This window comes from Balaenoptera physalus (assembly GCF_965194825.1).
Source record: "Balaenoptera physalus genome assembly, chromosome: 14".
Classification (NCBI taxonomy): Eukaryota; Metazoa; Chordata; class Mammalia; order Artiodactyla; family Balaenopteridae; genus Balaenoptera; species Balaenoptera physalus.
Window position 1 is genome coordinate 9,622,967 of NC_138893.1, and position 20,479 is coordinate 9,643,445.

Consider the following 20,479-nt stretch of genomic DNA (forward strand, 5'->3'; position numbering starts at 1 on the left):
AAAATAAACGCAAAATGGATTTGAGACCTAAATGTAAGACCGGACACTATAAAACTCTTAGAGGAAAATATAGGAAGAACATTCTTTGACATAAATCACAGCAAGATCTTTTTTGATCCACCTCCTAGAGTAATGGAAATAAAAACAAAAATAAACAAATGGGACCTAATGAAACTTCAAAGCTTTTGCACAGCAAAGGAAACCATAAACAAGACGAAAAGACAACCCTAAGAATGGGAGAAAATATTTGCAAACGAATCAACGGACAAAGGATTAATCTCCAAAATATATAAACAGCTCATGTAGCTCAATATTAAAAAACAAACAACCCAATCCACAAATGGGCAGAAGACCTAAATAGACATTTCTCCAAAGAAGACATACAGATGGTCAAGAAGCACATGAAAAGCTGCTCAACATCACTGATTTTAGAGAAATGCAAATCAAAACTACAATGAGGTATCACCTCACACCAGTTAGAATGGGCATCATCAGAAAATCTACAAACAACAAATGCTGGAGAGGGTGTGGAGAAAAGGGAACCCTCTTGCACCGTTGGTGGGAATGTAAATTGATACAGCCACTATGGAGAACAGTATGGAGGTTCCTTAAAAAACTAAAAATAGAATTACCATATGATCCAGCAATCCCACTACTGGGCATATACCCAGAGAAAACCATAATTCAAAAAGACACATGCACCCCAATGTTCATTGCAGCGCTATTTACAATAGCCAGGACATGGAAGCAACCTAAGTGTCTACTGACAGACGAATGGATAAAGAAGTTGTGGTACATATATACAATGGAATATTACTCAGCCATAAGAAGGAACGAAATTGAGTCATTCGTTGAGACATGGACGGATCTAGAGACTGTCATACAGAGTGAAGTTAAGTCAGAAAGAGAAAAACAAATATTGTATATTAACGCATGTATGTGGAACCTAGAAAAATGGTACGGATGAGCCGGTTTGCAGGGCAGAAGTTGAGACACAGATGTAGAGAACAAATGTATGGACACCAAGGGAGGAAAACCACGGTGGGGTGGGGATGGTGGTGTGCTGAATTGGGCGATTGGCATTGACATGTATACACTGATGTGCATAAAACTGATGACTAATAAGAACCTGCAGTATAAAAAAACAAACAAGCAAAACAACTAATACTAAACTTTCTTTGGGTTATTTGTATGGAAATATGTTAATATAAATGTTTCAGACATTACATGAAATTTCTAAAAATCTTATATGTTCTGGTATAATAAGTCATAATTCTAGTTATTACTTTAAAATGTATATCTCAGAAATAGCTAAATTTCCTTGTCAATTGCATTATTATGAACTTTCATCACATCTTTAACCGTGGTCATTTTTAAGTCTTTTGTCATTTACAGACAGTTCTGGGTGTACTGTGATGCTTTTGCAAATATGTTCCTGTAAAAGGGTTTCATCTTCAAGGAATTCATGGAAAAGACTCTGACAAGCACAGGTTTCTGGTAACTGACTATACTGCTGAAGTGAATGAATAAGCATTTTCAGAACTCTAATGGAAAACTGATGAACTCATAAAAGTGCTAGCAAACTATCAAGATGAAAAAAAAAATTAATTACATGGGACTGAGTGAACTGATGAGGATGATTATAATTTTTGTGACTTTCTGTTTGAATAAAAAAAAAAATCCCACAAGGACTCAGAGGCAAAAATATACAAATCAATTTTCACTGCAAAGTAAAGGAGCTGTTACAGTGGAGGATTACTGGACTGAATGTCAATATTATGACATAGTATGAGTGTGTTTCGTGTTTGGTAATTGCAATCATTGTTGCTTTTGTTGTGGTCATCCATTTACAATGCTTGGTGTCAGTCTATTTATCTCTTGTAAAAATAAAGTACAGTGTGTGTGTATGAAAAAAAAAAAGTGAGTAAACTCTAAATATGCTGGTACCTGCAAAATGTGTTAAATGAAAAAAAGCAGGGTATGGCAGTTTATACAGTATGATATATGCATGTAAAGAAACAGGGTATACAAAAGGTGACACACACAACACATGCACACAACACACGTATTCTCAGGAAGGATATACAAAAATCTGGGAGGAAATGATTGCCTTTAGGGAGGGCAACTGAGCACCAGGTAGAAGGAAAATTCATGTTTTAATGAAACCCTTAAATAATGCTTGAATTTTTAAAAATGATTTACACGTATTTTCTTTATACTTTTGAAATAATAATAAAAAAGGAAAAGCCACTGAGTTTGATGACATCAATGAATTTAAAATTTTAAAGACAGATTATCTTCAAACTGTTAGGGGCTTGACAGCGTGGAAGGACACTGAGAGAAATGGAAAACCACAAAATGGAAGCTGGTTTGGGAAGGAAGATGGGAGTTTCATTTTGAACTCACAGTGTTCAAGGGCTGGCAGGGCATCTAAAAGGGCTGGAGATTCACCCTGGGTGAAAGGGCAGAACTGTACGCAGACTGTATGCAGACTGTATGCAAACTGTATACATATTCAAAAGGTGGTCAGTAAAGACATCAGAGAAATAAAGACAGACACTGAAGACAAGATTGATAAAGAAATTAAGAGAGTAAAAAAATCAGAGGGCAGGAGGGATAAATTAGGAGCTTGGGATTAATAGATACACACTATTGTATATAAAATAGATAATCAACAAGGACCTACTGTAGAGCACAGGGAACTCTACTCAATATTCTGTAATAACCTATGTGGGAAAAGAATCTGAAAAAGAATAGATATATGTATATGTATAACTGACTCACTGTGCTGTATACCTGAAACTAACAGAACATTGTAAATCAACCATATTCCAATATAAAATTAGAATAAAAAAAAAAAGAATTAGAATTCAGAAAAAAAAAAATCAGATGGCAGAGCCATGGTGAGGAAATTAAGGCAGCAGAAATCGACTCTCTCAAGATGGAGGTCAGGGACTTCCCTAGTGGTCCAGTGGTAAAGAATCCGGCTTCTGAGGCAGGGCACGCGGGTTCGATCCCTGGTAGGGGAGCTAAGATCCCACGTGTCGCGGGGCAACTAAACCCGAGTGCCACAAAGTACAAGGCCCATGCGCTCTGGAGCCTGCGCCCCACAACTAGAGAGAGAAAACCCACACGTTACAACTAGAGAGAAGCCCGCGCACCGCAACAAAAGATCCCGTGTGCTGCAACTAAGACCCGACACAGCCAAAAATATAAATAAATAAATAAATAAATAAAATAAATATTAAAAAAACAAAAAAGGGAAGTCAGCAAAAGAAGAACAAGGGAACAAAGATGGGGGAAGGACCTTCAGAGGTTAAAAAGAAAAGATTTTATTGTTTTGTGTTGTATTAAATTGCAAGGTAGAAACGGAGGTACTTAGAATACTAAGGAAAAAAGGATCAGTGTGGAAGTAAGGTTCTGAAGGAAATTGGAACCGATGAGCTTTTCAGGGCCAGGTGGGATTAATGTTAATAAGTGGTTTGTTAACTAGGAGTGACAACCAATCGGTTTAATTTCTAAATAACTTCTCAACTAACACTTAATCACGTCTTAACTCTATAAACAACAATAATAAAGTATTTAAGCAGATATTGAGTTGCCAAACAGATTTCACTGAGGGCATTTCTGGTATGAAGATACCGTCTTCCAAATTATTCACTCAATTTGAGTGGAAAGAAAAGTGAGCTGGGCTTCTCTGGTGGCGCAGTGGTTATGAATCTGCCTGCCAATGCAGGGGACACGGGTTCGAGCCCTGGTCCAGGAAGATCCCATATGCCGCGGAGCAACTAAGCCCGTGCGCCACAACCACTGAGCCCGCGCGTTACAGCTACTGAAGCCCATGCACCTAGAGCCCGTGCTCCGCAACAAGAGAAGCCACCGCCATGAGAAGCCCATGCTCTCCAACGAAGGGTAGCCCCCGCTTGCTGCAACCGGAGAAGGCCCGCGTGCAGCAATAAAGACCCAATGCAGCCAAAAATAAAATAAAATTAATTAATTTAAAAAAAAAAAGTAATAGAAAAGTGAGCTGGACTTTTTTAAGTCTTGGAATTCTATCAACTGAACTAGTCAATGAAATATACTATGTAGGAAAAAATTACACAGGCCAGTTATACAATTTATCTTTTCCAACAGTTAATATGGACAGAATTTGTCTACCACAATTTTTAAAATATATTTTTAAGTCATTTTTATTGAATTAATTTTAATAACACTGTTTCACCTGGTTGGCAACTGCCCCAAACCAAACTAAAACAAAGCCATTGTGAATGCTATTCAACATCCTCAAAGTAATCCAGTTTGTTTTTGTATTTGGAATATATTGTTTCAATAGTTATACTTTTTTTTTAATAGTTACACTTCTGACATCACATAATCAAGTAAATAGAGCATACTATATTATTCAAAAAGACTTTATGCATTTCATTTAAAAAATCATTTTGCAAGAGGCTTCAGCTTTATCATTGACACATTCAGTACTTCATGCTTCAAAATAAAAAACTGCCCTAAAGCTAAGTTTTTTACTGATATTAATGAATAGTATTCAGGGTTATACGAACTAAAATTTAACATTTTACGGTATAGGAGGCAATCAATGTGGACCAAAATTTTGGAAACATTAAGAAATAAAAACAGAAAGATGGCAGTTCCGTGTCTTCACAAGGCTTAATAAAGAGTATAGCAGAAACTCAATCAACACTCCCCTGTTGTTGAACTGATCACTAACAAAATAACCAGAATGCAACAAAATATTTACTTTGGAAAGTTATCATGACGGTATCCTCAGAACAGCACAAGGCCACCAGGAGCCCTGAATGCAGCTTCTGCTGGAAAGCAGCACTACTTCTGCAGGCCCCCCGTCCTCAGGAAATGATACGTCAGCTGATTTTTGTTTCAACTCTGTAGTCGAGGGTGCTAACCCCAGAAATTACAGGAATCATCATTACACTCTAATACCAAGACATGCAGGAATTTTAAGCTATAAAATTATTTTCTAAATAACATTCAAATAAGACATCTCTGTGATGAAGGGCAGAGCCGAAGAGCATTAACCCGACCATCCATCCCTCCTGGCTTGCACCAACATTACTTCAGTCCCCCTTGGCAGGCAGCCTTTTTTTTTTTTTTTTTTTAATCTTTGCAGAAAGTCAGTCTACAACTTTGAGATGTTTTTAACTCTTAAGACGCACGAAATTATTTTAAACGTCTAGCTGACTTCAAATTCAGCAAGTCTTCCTTTTTAAACATACTACAGTTGAAGGCTATTTCTTCTAAGCCTCATTCCTGCACAATGACAGTAAACCTCAGGGGAAAAAAAAGAGCTACAGCTACAAAGTAAATAACAAAAAACTGAATCCACTTACACTAATAGGACTGGTTTAAAGCCTTACTTGAAGCCTTACCAAGAATCTCTTATAAAGTGTTTACAAAAAACAAAAACAAAAACAAAAAAAGGCAGCAACTCTATCTCAGACGTAAATTCAGGATTCAGCTTCAGACACATGGAAGCTAGAGATTTCTAAAGATTCGCACACCACATGAAACTGGAACAAGTTCGTTACTTCCCAGGACGTACACTGAAATTTCCAGCAATTACATTCAGGGGTTCCTGGACCAGCCTGAGGCTGGGACGTGACCATTAGTTTTTGTCATTCTCCATCTCACCACTGGCTTTTGACATTCCCCTGCTCAACTACCAAGCAGGATTTGAAAGGCAGAGGGAAAAGCTGAGAAATTAACTTCTCGTGAACAGGTCTAATTAAAAAAGAAAATTAAAATGTGTAGACAAAGAAATCCATTTTCCCCTGAAAATTATGTCTTACGATGGTCTGAGCCTTCCCTCCACTGTCCTCCCACGTTCTCCGTTCATAACATGTCTCATCGCCTTATACAGTCGACCCTTGAACGACACAGGTTTGAACCGCGCAGGTTTGAATCCACTTACACTCGGATCGTTTTCAATAAACACACACCACCTGATGGGCGGTTGGCTGAATCCTCAGGGGCAGAACCCCGGGCACCGAGGAGGGCTGACTAGGGAACTTAAGCATCCGTGGAGCTCCAAGGGCTGGATCTGGTTTTCAGTCAGGGCCCACTGCAGTCCCACCACACAGCAGGTGCTTTATGTTTACTGAATTTTACTTCTGCCCCTACCCCCCAGCAGTGGGTAATTACTATCCAGTTGGGCTTGCTCTCAACCCTGCCACAGGCAAAAAGTGATTTTACAGAAATTACTTACCGGGTTATAGACGACATTCTGTAGACTGTTTAAGGACATCATTCTTTTCCACCTTATTGTTGACTGGGGTCTCTCTTTTGCGTATGATCTAAGATTTTAAACAAGTTTCATTTAAAGAATTCCCAGATTGAAACTGAGGCACTTGACCTGTGTAAAATCAAAATAGAGGGAAAGAAAAATAAGCACCATTTTTCTTCATAACTATTTTTAAGTACAGAAATTATTTTACTGATATTTACCAAATAACAGGATGCTATTACGAAGATCTCACTCCAATTCTTATCTAATGTACTTTACTAAATAATTTTGGATTATGAGTACAGGAAATATTGATTTTAAAACTACATCAGTAGAAAACTTCTAATTTGGAAAATTTATTAAAAATACTTATTACTGGGAGTTCCCTGGTGGCCTAGTGGCTTCCACTGCTGTGGCCCGTGTTCAATCCCCGGTCGGGCTACTGGGATCCCGCAAGACAGGCAGCGCAGCCAAAAAAAAAACAAAAACAAAAACTTGCTATTAAAATACTAAACCAAATAATAGCAAATACTCCTGTACAGCTATCTGAGATAGTCATTTAACTTTTCTCATCTGTATAATGAGAATAATAGTATTCACCTCACAGGTTTGTTCTGCGGATTAAATGAATTAATAAAGCAATGGAATAGCACGTGCTTTATAAGTTTTATCTATTGTTATTAGTAGAAGGGATTGCTCTTCCTCTTCCAAATTAAACAAGTCAAAAGGAAAAAAAAAATCCAATGCCTCAAATATTAATTTCCATGTGGCTAAAAAAAAGATAAAAGCTTTAAAGGTAAAAGTACCCATCAGTACTACATACAACAGCTCCAGGGAAGACCTGAAGACTAAGCAGAACCAAAAGAGAAACGAAACTCAAGCTTCCTACCATTTTACTTCCTCCAATTCTGTCATTATACCAAAGGGCAATACGCACTGATCACATCTATTACTTTTTCTCTATTAAGAAAAAACTGCATCTCCAACCCTGGATGCAACATAAACTGAGTGGTTAAGTTACGGCAAGAGGTGTTAGGTGAGCAGATGCAGGTTGTGAAAGAATTCACAGAAGTATTAACAAGGGAAGAAAAGAAAGCTTTTATTCACTTTCCAAGGGAGGAAAGGGGCCAGACGCATAGAGTGGCATCGGCCCTGAAGGGTGGCGGTCTGAGTCTTTTAACGGGTTTCAAAGGGCAAAGTGCAGGAAAGAGCGGGTGGGTTCACATCTATTTTGGCCCACAGTTGTGTTGGGGCTTGCTGTGTTTCTATAGGATGTGGTTTTTCTGAGAATCTGTAACTTTTTGTCTTCAGTAATTTTTCAGTCCTTGGGTGTCTGAAAGAGACTTGACAGTGGCCTTTGACAGGCATTACTCTATTTTGAACAATGTCAGATGGGCTCACAAGAGGGATTTTGCAGGTGTAATTGACACCAGCTGATGTCAAGATAGGGCGATTGTCCTGGATTAACTGGTGGGCCCAATGTAATTACATGAGCCCTTAATAAACAAAGAAGCCAGAGAGATGCGGTAGCAGAAGAAATCAGAGATTTGAAGCCTGAGAAGGATTCAGCACATTCTTGGTGGCATTTCGATGGAGTGCGGGTGGGCACACACGGAAACTGCAAGAAGGAAACAAACCTAGAAAACAAACTAAAGTATCCCGTAAGTTGATTCTTTCCCAGAGAATAGAGCCCAAACTGGATAACACCTGAACTTCAGCTTGTGACACCCTAATCAGAGTACTCAGCCTGGTCCCCCTAATTTTTTTTGGTCCCCCTAATTTTTGATCTAAGATCTGTTAAGAAAATAAGTGGGTGTAATCAAAACATCAAGTTTTATGCGCTAAATGTATACAATTTCTATTTGTCACATATACCCCAATAAAGCTGGAAAAACAAAAACCCTGCATCCCTCTTGGTTTATAAATGTAACCCCATCTATTAACTTACACGTTAGTCAACACCTCAGAACTGTCTTGCTCCATCAAACTCAGGAAGCATCAACAAGAGCAAAAACAAAGGATACAGAGATGCCATAGCCACATTCATAATTTACATCGTTAGTAGACAGTGACCCAATTTAAGCCACGGGCCCGCGTGAAACCAATCATTCCCAGAAACATCCACAGGCACGGGTCCCGCTGTTACTAACTCTTCCTTCGCTTCCCAAGAAGCCATCACGATGCTGTTGCAATTCAGAGGACAAACGTTTCCTAACGTTTCACACTGCAGGAAATGACTCTGCATCTCAAAAGAGTATGTTCAGAGCCCGGGAGGGCCACGGAGGTCTGTCATTAAATTTAAAGAACCCGTCATTTAAAACATCGGTAAGGAAACGTCCCCGGATTCCACTGCGCGAAGGCGGCGCTCGGTCCCGGGCGGGGAGGTCGCAGGTGCGAAGACAGCCCCGGGCGAGGCGGTGGTCGACAGCGGGGCTCCCCACAGGGACAGCGCCGGCTGCCCGAGGACCGCGACTCCCGACCATCGCTCGTTCCCGGGGCGCAGCGCGCGGGGCACTGCCCGCCGCCCGGCCCGACCCTCCGCGGTGAGGACCCGCGCGACGGGGCTACCGGAGCTGGTCCCGCCCGTCTGACTCTGACACGGGGCCAGAAACACCGCATCCCCTCCCCGGCCGGCGAGCCCACCGCCGTGACCGCCCCCCGACTCACCCCGGGACTGGCGTCGCGGACGCTCTGCGCAGGAGGCTGTTCTCTGGCTGCGGCGCGTTGTGCGGGTTCCCGGCCGGGCGTGCGCGGGCGGCGACGGGAAGCGAGAGGAGTCAGTCCGCCGCCATTTCCTGGTTCGCGCGCCCCTGGCGTCGCCGTCGGCCTTGCGTCTGCGTGCGGGGCGCGCTCGCGGCTCCGCTGGGCTGGTGGCGGGTCAGCTGCTGGCCGCCTCCCCCGCTGGGCCCCCTGCACGGCTTCGGGGACTCGGACCGCCAGCGGCTTGCTGCGAGGCGAGCAGAGAGGGAGGGGGCAGAGTGTGTGCTTCCAAAATTCTCGGGTGGATCTGGCCGCCTCTGCTCCGCCGCCGGGGTTGGGGGGCCGGGAAATGGGGAAGAGAGAAGGAGAGACCTTCTGCTCCCTCGGCCCGCGTGTGCCCGGCCTCCAGGGCCGGTGTGGACGTCGCACAGGCCCCGCCTCGACCCGGCGATGGCCGAGAGGGGCCCACGCGGCCAGAGGGGCCGTCTGTGACCTTCCCTGGTCGCCCGGGTCAACGGGGTCGGTGCCAGGTATTTCTCAAGGTCTGCTTCCTTGTCTGCCTTGGGTCGGAGTCCAAACAGTACATACAGTGCAATAAAGGAGAAGCTGACTTGCAGGCATCCCGGTGGGGTTTTTTTGCCACACCTTTGGGTGTAAATAAAATGACGGGGGAAATGGGTTCAGTATAGCTGGACTGAGTCCAGCCCGGAGCCCCCATCCAGTGAGTCTAACTTGGACTTAAGCCACTGCGGCTTATCTGCCAATTTTGTGTGTTGTTGTTTTCTAAGTTACATACTACCCCGGGGAAAATGTCAGCAGTAGAGAGCACAATTCTGAGCACGGTAGATGTTCAGAAATAACCAACTTTTCAGGCAAGTGCCCATCATGACTGCCAGTTTGACCTGTTGGCTGTAAAAAACGTCAGCGAGAAATACAAATAAAGTTATGTAAGCTACCTTGAACAGCTGGTATAGTTTGTTTTCTGTTAGGGATCACAAAGTTCTTATCTTCCTACTTGTCTCTACTTGATTTTTAACCACGTTTCCTTTGAAAGGCATGTTTTGGTGTCCCTGCTCTGGGCTTTCTCCTCTGTAGCTTTGGGTTTTATTATTTTTTATTTAAATTGAGAAATTCATTACACACCCAATACCATCGAACTCACATTCTGATTCCCTATTACTTTTCTCTCCTATTCATTTTCCAAGTTTACGTCACTCTTTAGGATCCAACTTCGATAGCTGTATTTAACCCTTAACATACACTGCCTGGGATTTGTACTTATCTTTCTGTGTGTTGTGTTTTATCTATCCAACTCGAATTTAAATTGAGAGGAAACTGTCTTGAATATTCCCCAATGCCTAGTGTAATGCTTTGCATGAAGTAGACATTCTGTAAATATTAGGTTGAAATGATAGGTTATTGATAAAGTGAGGAGCAATTGAATGTCTTCACAACTTTGCCTGGGTTGATTACCTCCCCCCTACAAAGTAAGTTGAAATAAATACACATCAATGCTCCACTTCTTTGGTAAGTAGAATTTAGGTATAAATGGGACTGTGCAAAAGGGCCAGAAATCCTGTATTGGTGCAGTAATTCTGCATTAAAAGATCCACAAATCCAGAGAATTTATCTTAGAAAAACCCCTTCGTTGGTCCGGTTTTGTTCAACGAGCTCCGTATGTTTTTTCTATCTTTTAGAATCAACAAATATGTACTCGATGTCCACCATGACAAGGCACAGTGACAAGTATACAAAGGGCTTTGTAGTATTTGCCGTACAGGGCCCTCTAGACGCAGAGAAGTGATATAAATATATGGAAGTCCCACTTCTCTTCCTTGGATTGTTACAGTAGCCTCTTCATTGATCTCCCTGCTTTTGCCCTTCCCCCTGCAGTCTATTCTCAACACAACAGTCAGAGAGCTCATGGGGAAACACAACCTAAACAATGTTACTTTGCTCAAACCTTCCACTAGCTTTTGCTCCTTCTTTGAGTAAAGATCCAAGTCCTTACACTTCATGACCTGCCTCCACCTCCACACGCTCTGACTTCATTCCCTACTAAGTTCCTCCTCCCTTATTCTGTACCAACCGTACTGGCCTTTGTGGTGTTCTTACCGCCTGCCTGTCACACTCTCAGCTCAGAACTTTTGCATGTGATGTTTCCTTTACCTCCTTAAAGTTGAGTAATGACAGTGAGTAATGTCGATTCTTAGTGAGGCCCTTCCTGACCACCGTATTTAAAATTGCAAACACCCTCCCAAAACACACACATACACACACACACACACACACACAGAATCCCTATCACTCTTGTTTTTTCTCTAGCATTTACCACATTCTAATATGCTACATTATTTACCTTTTTATTTTATGTTACTTCATCCACCAGACTACAAACTCCATGAGGACAGGGAGTTTTGACTGTTCTTGTTTCAATGGTGCTTAATCCAGTGGGCGACACAGACAGTGATACATTCCGGAGAAGATTAAGATAGGATGATGTATAATTGGGAGCACTTGGGTGGCTACTTTAGTTGCATGCCTGGGAAAGCTTCTCCAAAAAGGTAAAGTTTAAGTTGCTAGTGAATGAAAGAAAGGAGGCAGCTAACCAAAAGGAAAAGACAGCTTATGGCGCGGGAGAAGTATTTGCAAACAATGCAACCGACAAGGGCTTAATTTCGAAAATATATAAACAGCTCAATATCAAAAAAAACAAAAAAAACAAAAAACCCAACAACCCAATCAAAAAATGGGCAGAAGACCAAAATAGACATTTCTCTAAATAAGACATACAGATGGCCAAAAGGCACATGAAAAGATGCTCAACATCGCTAGTTGTTAGAGAAATGCAAATTAAAACTACAGCGAGGCACCACCTCACACCAGTCAGAATGGCCATCATCAAAAAGTCCACAAGTAACAAATGCTGGAGAGGGTGTGGAGAAAAGGGAACCCTCCTTCACTGTTGATGGCAATGTGAATTGGTGCAGCCACTATGGAAAACAGTATGGAGGTTTCTTATAAACTAAAAATAGAGTTACCATATGATCGAGCAATCCCACTCCTGGGCATGTATCCGGAAAAGACAAAAACTGATTTGAAAAGATACACGCACCCCAATGTTCATAGCAGCACTATTTACAATAGCCAAGACATGGAGACAACCTAAATGTCCACTGACAGATGAATGGATAAAGAAGATGTGGTACATATATACAATGGATTACTCAGCCATAAAAAAGAATGAAATAATGCCATTTGCAGCAATATGGATGGACCTAGAGATTATCATACTAAGTGAAGTCAGAGAAAGACAAATATCTATATCACTTCTATGTGGAATCTAACAAAAATAATACAAATGAACTTATTTACAAAACAGAAACAGACTCACAGACATAGAAAACAAATTTATGGTTACCAAAGGGGAAAAGGGGGGAGGGATAAATTAGGAGTTTGGGATTAACAGATATACCCTACTATATATAAAATAGATAAACAACAAGGTCCTACTGTATACCACAGGGAACTATATTCAACATCTTATAATAACCTATAATGGAAAAGAATCTGAAAAAGTATATATATATATGAATCACTTTGCTGTACACCTGAAACTAATACAACATTGTAAATCAACTATACTTCAATTAAAAAAAAGAAAAGAAAAGAAAAGAAAGGAGGCAGCTACATGAAGATCTTGGGGGAGAGCATTCTCAGCTGAAGGAACAGCTAATGCAAAGTCTCTAAGGCTCCTGAGAAGACATTTAGTGTGTTCAGGCACAGAGAGGCCACCAGCACGGCTAAGCATAGTAAAAGAGGGGGAAATTATATGAGATGAAGTCATGGAATTTGATGAGGTCACCTGGGCGAGTAGATAGACGGAGAAGCTGACCTAGGACAGAGCCCTAGGGAGATTAAAAAAAAAAAACAATAAAAGAGGCTGGGAAGAGGCGACCATGGAGACCTGCTGAAAATGTGTCTTAGCAACCAAAGAAAGGAAGTGTTTCAAGAGAGTAGAACAACCAGTTGTGGTGTTGGGGTCAAGGAACACAGAAGTGACCAATAGATTTAGCAACATGGAGGTCATTGGGGACTGACTCTGAAGTGGGTTGAGACCTGAGGTAAAGAAGTGGTGGGACTAATGACTATAAATATCTCAAGAAGTGTCGCTGTGAACAAAGAAGTGCAGAGGCTAAGGAAGCAGTGGGGTAAAGGGAATATTTTGATTGTCTTGTTTTTGTCTGTTTTTTAAAAGAGAAGATACTACAGTGGTGCCTTTTAGACTTTTATCAAGTAAACCACAATAAGAAATAAATACACACTTTGTTATAAAGCAGAAACTAACACACCATTGTGAAGCAATTATACTTCAATAAAGATGTTTAAAAAAAAAAAAAGAAATAAATACATTTAGGGAACCTAAATGTATTTAGTCCAGTGGTTTAGTACTAAATTTAGTCCAGTGGTTAGGACTCTGTGCTTTCACTGCGAGGGCCCAGGTTTGATCCCTGGTCAGGGAACTAATATCCCACAAGCCGTGTGGTGCAGCCAAAAAAATAAAAATAAAAAGAAATACATTTACATTGTGACTTGTTACATATGTACTTAAAATCATGGAAAAAAAATTTCACAAAACGATACTCTTGTTATGCATGAAGCATTCTAATTTTTCATTAAAAAAAATATTGCTTATAACTCACTAAAATGTGTGCAAGACTAGATGTTACAAATTATTTGTAGACAACTGCCTTAGACTTCCAGAGATGAAGGGATTATTTCTGGTTGGATCAACTTCTTTTCCATCTATCTTTATTGTCCTCTTTCCTTACCCAAGAAGCCACATTCACAAAGTACAAATTTAGAAATAGTGTGATATAAAAATATTAAATATACACACACTACTTTATATAAAATAGATGTACAACAAGAAGCTACTGTATAGCACAGGGTACTATATTCAATATTCTGTAATAACCTACAATGGAAAAGAATATGAAAAAGAATATATATAACAACAAATCACTTTGATGTAAATCTGAAACTAACACAACATTGTAAATCAACTATACTTCAATTAAAAAAAATTAAAATGTGAAGTAATATATATTGCCCCAATTTTCAAAAAACTAGTAAAAAAAAATCACATGATTTTAGACTTATGAATTGAAACTGTATATACTCTTGCTACTTGGCAGGATTAGTTGACTAAACAAATACCTGCCATATTTTGTCAACAATGTGAACTATGTTGTTTCAAGCTAGGAAACACCTCTGGTAGTGATTTTGCTTATTATTGTGTTGCTGTGTTATTTTTGTTATTATAATAATAGTAATTTTTTTAAATGTTGGCCTTCCAAACATTCATTAAATGGTGGTGCCATTGATAGGAAAATATGCTCCCAAATCAATAAGTTTGAAATACAAGTTAGATGTGATAAAACATTGTAAAGAACTTTAAATAATTACTTCAATTTTTTTCACTAGAACTTCGGAGCCAGAACTCTAGAACCTTTAGCAATAATAATGATAAATAAAAGCGATATTAAAGTAAAAGCTTGCCACAAAAGTTATAGACTTATGAACTCTGAGAACACATACTCTGCTTTCCATTTATTCCCATGGAAAAATTAGTCTTGAACTATGCAGGTTTTAAATTATGCAGTCTTTAGGAGTGCATTCTTTACAAAATCACAGCACTCATATTTCTCATGCGTATGTCTACTTCCCAGGGAAGTTTTCATGGCTGGCGTCATCTTCCTCCTCTATCTTCCCCATTCTCAATGGACTCATTTCCTCTTTGAATCGTCATGCTTTGAACTCATGTCTCCCACACACCAATACTAGTACCACCTATAAGGACTCAAACTCTTTTCTCACCCTCCAGACACCCTGTGTTCAGACTGATCAGGCTTACCTCTTATGTTCTACAGGATCATGTCCCAAATCTAGTCTTTTCAGGTGTGAGAAACAAGCTTCTAGAACTATGGCTCTGTCATAAAATAAAAGAATCTTGGAGATGGGAGAAATCTTCAGAGTAGTGTGGATTAATTTATCCCAGTGGCTCAAAGAATGAGATGCTGTCCCATTTTTAAAATACTTTTCCTGAATGGCTTGGCACACTATGGTATGTTATCTAGAAAATGTTGTATTGTTATTTGACATGAAAATATATCTGAAATTATCTACAAGTCAAAACAAAACAGAATCCTTTAAAAGTTTATATATATATATATATAAATTGGGCAACATGTTAGGCTCTAGAGACACGGTAGGTAAAAAATATAGCTTTCCTGGAGCTTAAATCCAGTGGGAGTTAGACATTCAGTAATCACATATATGGAATTTTAAAAGTGCAAAAGAGTGCTGTTAGTAACTGTCAATGTTCATTGTGATCTTTGCTCCTGCAAAGTTGCTGCAACTCATAAAACCATTAAAAGGCCTCCCTCAGCCTCGCTCTCTCAATATTTAACCAACCCGTCTTGCACATAGCTAATTTCCTTCCAGCTTGTATTTACACAACTCATTATAAAATAAAGTGACAAGCGAAACTTCAAGGGAAGAATTTCTGTGACAGGTTGAAGCAAGTAAGAAATCCAGGTGGCTTTTCCAAACAGAAAAATGTTATTAAGTCCAAATACTTAAGATTTTTTTTATTTTGGAAATTTCAAAGCATACACATAAGAGATAGTGTGATGAATTCCCATCCACTCACGGTCCAGCTCCAACATGGACATATCTTATCAACACGTCCTATCTTGGTTCATCTACTCCTCACCTACTGTCTCCCCACCCCGGCCCACTTTGAAGCAAATCTCACACTTCATTTCATCTATAAAACTTCAAAACTGGTTGTTAGACTTTAAGGTTAATAAGACCCAGGTTCAGTTTTTTTGGCCAGAAGGCTTCACAGGTGGTATGTGTTTCCAACTGCAAGTCAGCAGGAGAAACTGAAGGTCTGGTTGTTTTTCTATTAGCAATAATCACTCCTCTGATAAACCTCACTGGTGACGACACTGCAACTACGCCAATACTGGTTGTTTTTCTTTGTATGATATCAAGACTGGTCAGTGGTTTCAGCTGTTCTCAGCCTGATCCATCCATCTATTACAAAGTTCCCATCGGGTTTTGATCAAATGGTTTTAGCAGCTGGCTATTGATGTTCACTGCCTAGAGCCATTATTTCATTAGAAATTGAAAAGTGGTGATACATCAATTCCAACATTCCTCCTGCATTTATGAGTTAGAGTTCTTCTATAAGGAAATATTGTTTCCTATTTGGCGACCCCAAGGTGGAGTTTATGCCAGAAAGGCAGGCCAAATGCTTGATTCCTTCCCTTTACTTAGGAGTTTTCTTAATAATAAGCTGCTTTCCTAGCCTCCACAAAAGGTAACCAATGAGTTGGTTTTTTAAAATGTCATTATGAATTCATGAATATTAATATATTTGATGTGTTTCTTTTTTTTCCTGATACTTAAATTATCCCATCTATAACCAAAGGGGACCCCTTTGAGCTGGCATCTGTCTTCTTTTGACACAACATAGTAATCTTAGTTTCCTTGCTTCCTGGTATGACAAAATATCCCACGATATCCTTTTCATTTCCTTCCAAACTTGGACTTAGCAGTTTCTCCAAGGAAAGTTTTAGTGGGCAATGGTATACAGAGACTACAGTTTTGGAAAGGGGTGTTCATGGCAACTGGGTTGGTTACTAGACTTCCTCAGTGGATAGAGCTAGGAAAAAAGTTTTTTGATTTTTGTTTTTTGTTTTTAATATCTGAGTTTATACTGATTTCATTCAATTTAGGATTACAATGTTTTCATTTAGCTTTTTTATTTTATATTTATACCTCATTTTTCTTATGAAAATCTTAGTTTCTAACAAAATTACTTATTTACTTTATCCTGTCATATATAATAGTTTCAGGATAAAAATATAAATATTATCATAACAATATGATTACATAACCAAACTAAGGTTTATTTGCCATCTTTTTCTGTCCTGAGGCTATATCTCACAAGATATATATAATCAAATTTTTGTGTTTTAAAGTAATTTGACAATACTACCCAAAGTGATCTATAGATTCACTGCAACCATTATCAAAATCCCAACAGCATTTTTGCAGAAATAGAAAAAAAAATCCAAAAATTTATATGAAATCTCAAGGGAACCTGAAAAACCAAAACAGCCTTGAAGAAGAACATAAAAGTTGGAGGCCTCACGCTTCCCAATTTCAAAACATATTACAAAGTTAGTAAGCAAAACAGGGTAGTACTGGCATAAAGACAGACACACAGACCAACATAACAGAATAGAGAACCTTGAAATGAACCCTCGTGTATATGGTCAAATGATCTTCAACAAGGGTGCCAAGACCACTCAACGGGGGAAAAACAGTCTCTTCAACAAAGGATACTGGGAAAACTGGATGTCCACATGCAAAAGAATGAATTTGGATCCTTAACATACCATATACAAAAATTAACTCAAAATGGATTGAAGAACTAAACAAAAACCTAAAACTATAAAATTCCTGGAAGAAAATAGGAAGAAAACCTCATGACATTGGATTTTGGCAATGATTTCTTAAATATGACACCAAAAGCATCGATAATAAATTTAAAAATAGACAAATAGGGCTACATCAAACCTAAAAATTCTGTGCATAAAGGACACAACCAACAGAGTGAAAAGGCAACCTGTGGAACGTGAGAAAATACTTGTAAATTATATATCTGATAAGGGGTTAATATCCAGAATATATAAAGAACTCCTACAACTCAACGGCAAAAAGACAAATAACCCAATTCAAAAATGTGCATAGGACTTTAATAGACATTTCTCCAAAGATGATATACAAATGACCAACAAGCATAAGAAAAGGTGCTCAACATCACTAGTAATTAGAGAAATGCAAACCAAAACCACGAGATACGCCTCACACCCATTAGGATGGCTGTTACCAAAAATATAAGTGTTGGCAAGGATGTGGAAAATCGGAATTCTTTTGCACCGTTGGGAATACAAAGTTGTGCACCCGCTATGAAAACCAGTATGAAGGTTCCTCAAAAACTTAAAAATAGAATTACCCTATGATCCAGTAATCCCACTTCTGGGTATATGTCCAGAAGAACTAAAAGCAGGATCTCAAAGAGATATTTTCATAACCATGTTCATAGCAGCATTATCCGCAATAGCCAAGAGGTGGAAGCAACCCAAATGCCCATTGACAGATGAATGGTAAACCAAATGTCATATATTCAGCCTTAAAAAAGGGAGGAAATTCTGTCACATGCTACAACATGGATGAATCTTGAGGATATTATGCTAAGTGAAATAACCCAGTCACAAAAAGACAAATACTGTGTGATTCTACTTATATGAGGCATCTAAAGTAATCAAATTCATAGAAACAGACAGTAGAATGGTAGTTGCCATTGGCTGGGGGAAGAGGAAATGGGAAGTTGTTTAATGGGTAGAGAGTTTCAGTTTTGAAAGTTCTGGAGATTTGGTGCACAGCAGTATGAATGTACTTAATACTACTGAAATTTACACTTAAAAATGGTTAAGATGGTAAATTTTATGTGTTAAACACAATTTTTTAAAAAAAGTAATTTGAAACAATGTATCTCTGTGAGGAAGCCACCATCTCAATACACCATTAGACTCATTGGTTTCATCTTGCTTTCAGTTCTTGGGCCTTGCTTTTCATTTATTTCATTTTGGTTTAATTTTGGTTTATAATTTTGTGAAATATATTACACGGTTTCAAAGCCAAATTTACAGACAAGATACATTCAAGGAAATCTAACTTCCACCCCTGTCCTCTCCATCCTGTTCCCTCCCTCTTTCTACAGGTAACATAGGTCGATGGTTACCTCTATCTCTATTCATATTCTCACCTTAGACAAGAGGTGGCACTCCATCAACAGTTTTGCATTTGGCTCTTTTTACTTCACATATAGCTTGAAGATCTCTCTGCACTAGTATACTACAGAGACATTCCTCATTTCTTTTTATAGCTTCATATTACTCCATGGTGTCAACATACCATAGTTTACTTAACCTGTGGACATTTGGATTGTTTATCTATCGTAAGTAATGCTTCAGCACATAACTTTGTGTACATGTCCTTGTATATTTGCCACACTGCCTCTGTGGGATTCCTAGAAGTGGCATTTTTATGTCAAAGGTTAAATGCTATGTAATTTTGCTAGATATGTGTCCAAGCACTTTTTGAGAATTCATTCAAATTCTCTGTCCCTACTCTACTATAGAAGAAGATCCAGGCTACTCTGATGGGAAAGGGGTGTTGGAGGTGAGGCCTGAGAAGCTGTACTGAGAAACCTCTCATCCGAGATGAGAGAGGCACAAAAAATAACCAAAGGAGTAAACAGGACCAGGAAACACATGGAAAGTCAAAGTCAAGAAGCCAGGAAGGAAATCTAGGGGATTTCAAATAGGGACCAGGAGGAGATATGGAAGCTTCAATCCAGGAACAGAAGTGTGGGAATAATGAATGCACAAAGGTTGGGAGCAAACTGGGAAGTAGTCAAGGTAATGACCCAGAAGAGCAGCTGCTTTTCTACATTCTTTTCTTGGCTGGCTGGAGCATAATGCAAAGTCACAGAGTCACTGCATATGTTTATAAAATGCACAAGGGTGATTAGCTGAAGGAAGACATGGTAGCTGAAACCCAGTTTCTACTTTACTCACCGAACCGATGAAGTGCTCCATCTTCAGGTGCAAAGGAATAGTGGTAGGGTGTAGACCACCTTCTTCTAATTTGTACAAAGGTGACACATTGTCCAGCCATGGCCTTGCCCAAGTTAGCTGGGCTTACGGGCCATGCAGAATGGGCAACAATCACTCAACATCTCCTCCCACCTTAGTAGTTATATTCATTTTTCTTCTATAATTTAGCTATAATATTGCACTTTTAAAGCGCAAGGAACTTTAGGAAAGTGAGGGTGAATTTTATGGTCTTTTGCATTTGAGCCACAAGTAGAGTTGTTTATTTTAATAAAATGGTTTGTTCTAATAAAAATGGTTTCCAGGTTAAACAGCCAACTGGTTAAACCTTAGGGTTGTGTGAGGTGACGCATGTTAGTACTTTTGTTTATCTGGAGATGGGAGAAGCAGGAAAAACAGCAAACCATGAGATACCTGGAGATGATATAGATCTTTATGTGTAAGATCTTGAGCTTCGGCATTGAGAGAGACAAGGAACTTAATCCTAGCTCGACGATACACTAGCTCAGGTAAGTGGTCTTTAAACACTTCTGCTCACATAACCTCTTATGGAATTTTGAAAAACTATGTAACCTTCCCATTAACATTGTTCTGGAAGTCCTTGCTTATGCAATGAGGAAAGAAAGGGAAATAAAAGGTATACAGATTTGGAAGGAAGACATAAAACTGTCTTTGTTCACAGATGACATGATCATCTATGTGGAAAATCTGAAGGAAGTGGCAAAAAAATTTCCTGGAACTAATAAGTGATTATTTCAAGGCTGCA

At 39.3% G+C, this 20,479-nt stretch overlaps 2 protein-coding genes across 5 annotated transcripts in view; one reads left to right on the forward strand and one right to left on the reverse strand.

Annotated features, from left to right (window-relative positions):
- The window catches only part of HEATR1 (HEAT repeat containing 1), a 70,876-nt gene extending 68,956 nt beyond the window's left edge, over positions 1 to 1,920 (forward strand). The window contains exon 46 of the mRNA XM_082425658.1: positions 1,396 to 1,920. The gene's annotated coding sequence lies outside the window, so the exon portion shown is untranslated. The remainder of the gene's footprint in view (positions 1 to 1,395) is intronic.
- The window catches only part of LGALS8 (galectin 8), a gene marked incomplete at its 5' end in the record, with an annotated part of 29,261 nt that extends 19,695 nt beyond the window's left edge, over positions 1 to 9,566 (reverse strand). For 2 of the 4 annotated variants that reach the window (XM_082425660.1, XM_082425659.1), the window contains 2 exons: positions 6,239 to 6,385; positions 8,924 to 9,566. In XM_082425660.1, the coding sequence (XP_082281786.1) occupies positions 6,239 to 6,280 (42 nt within the window). The remainder of the gene's footprint in view (positions 1 to 6,238; positions 6,386 to 8,923) is intronic. The other 2 variants (XM_082425662.1, XM_082425661.1) reach the window with 2 other exon arrangements.
- Between the last annotated feature and the right edge of the window lie 10,913 nt (positions 9,567 to 20,479).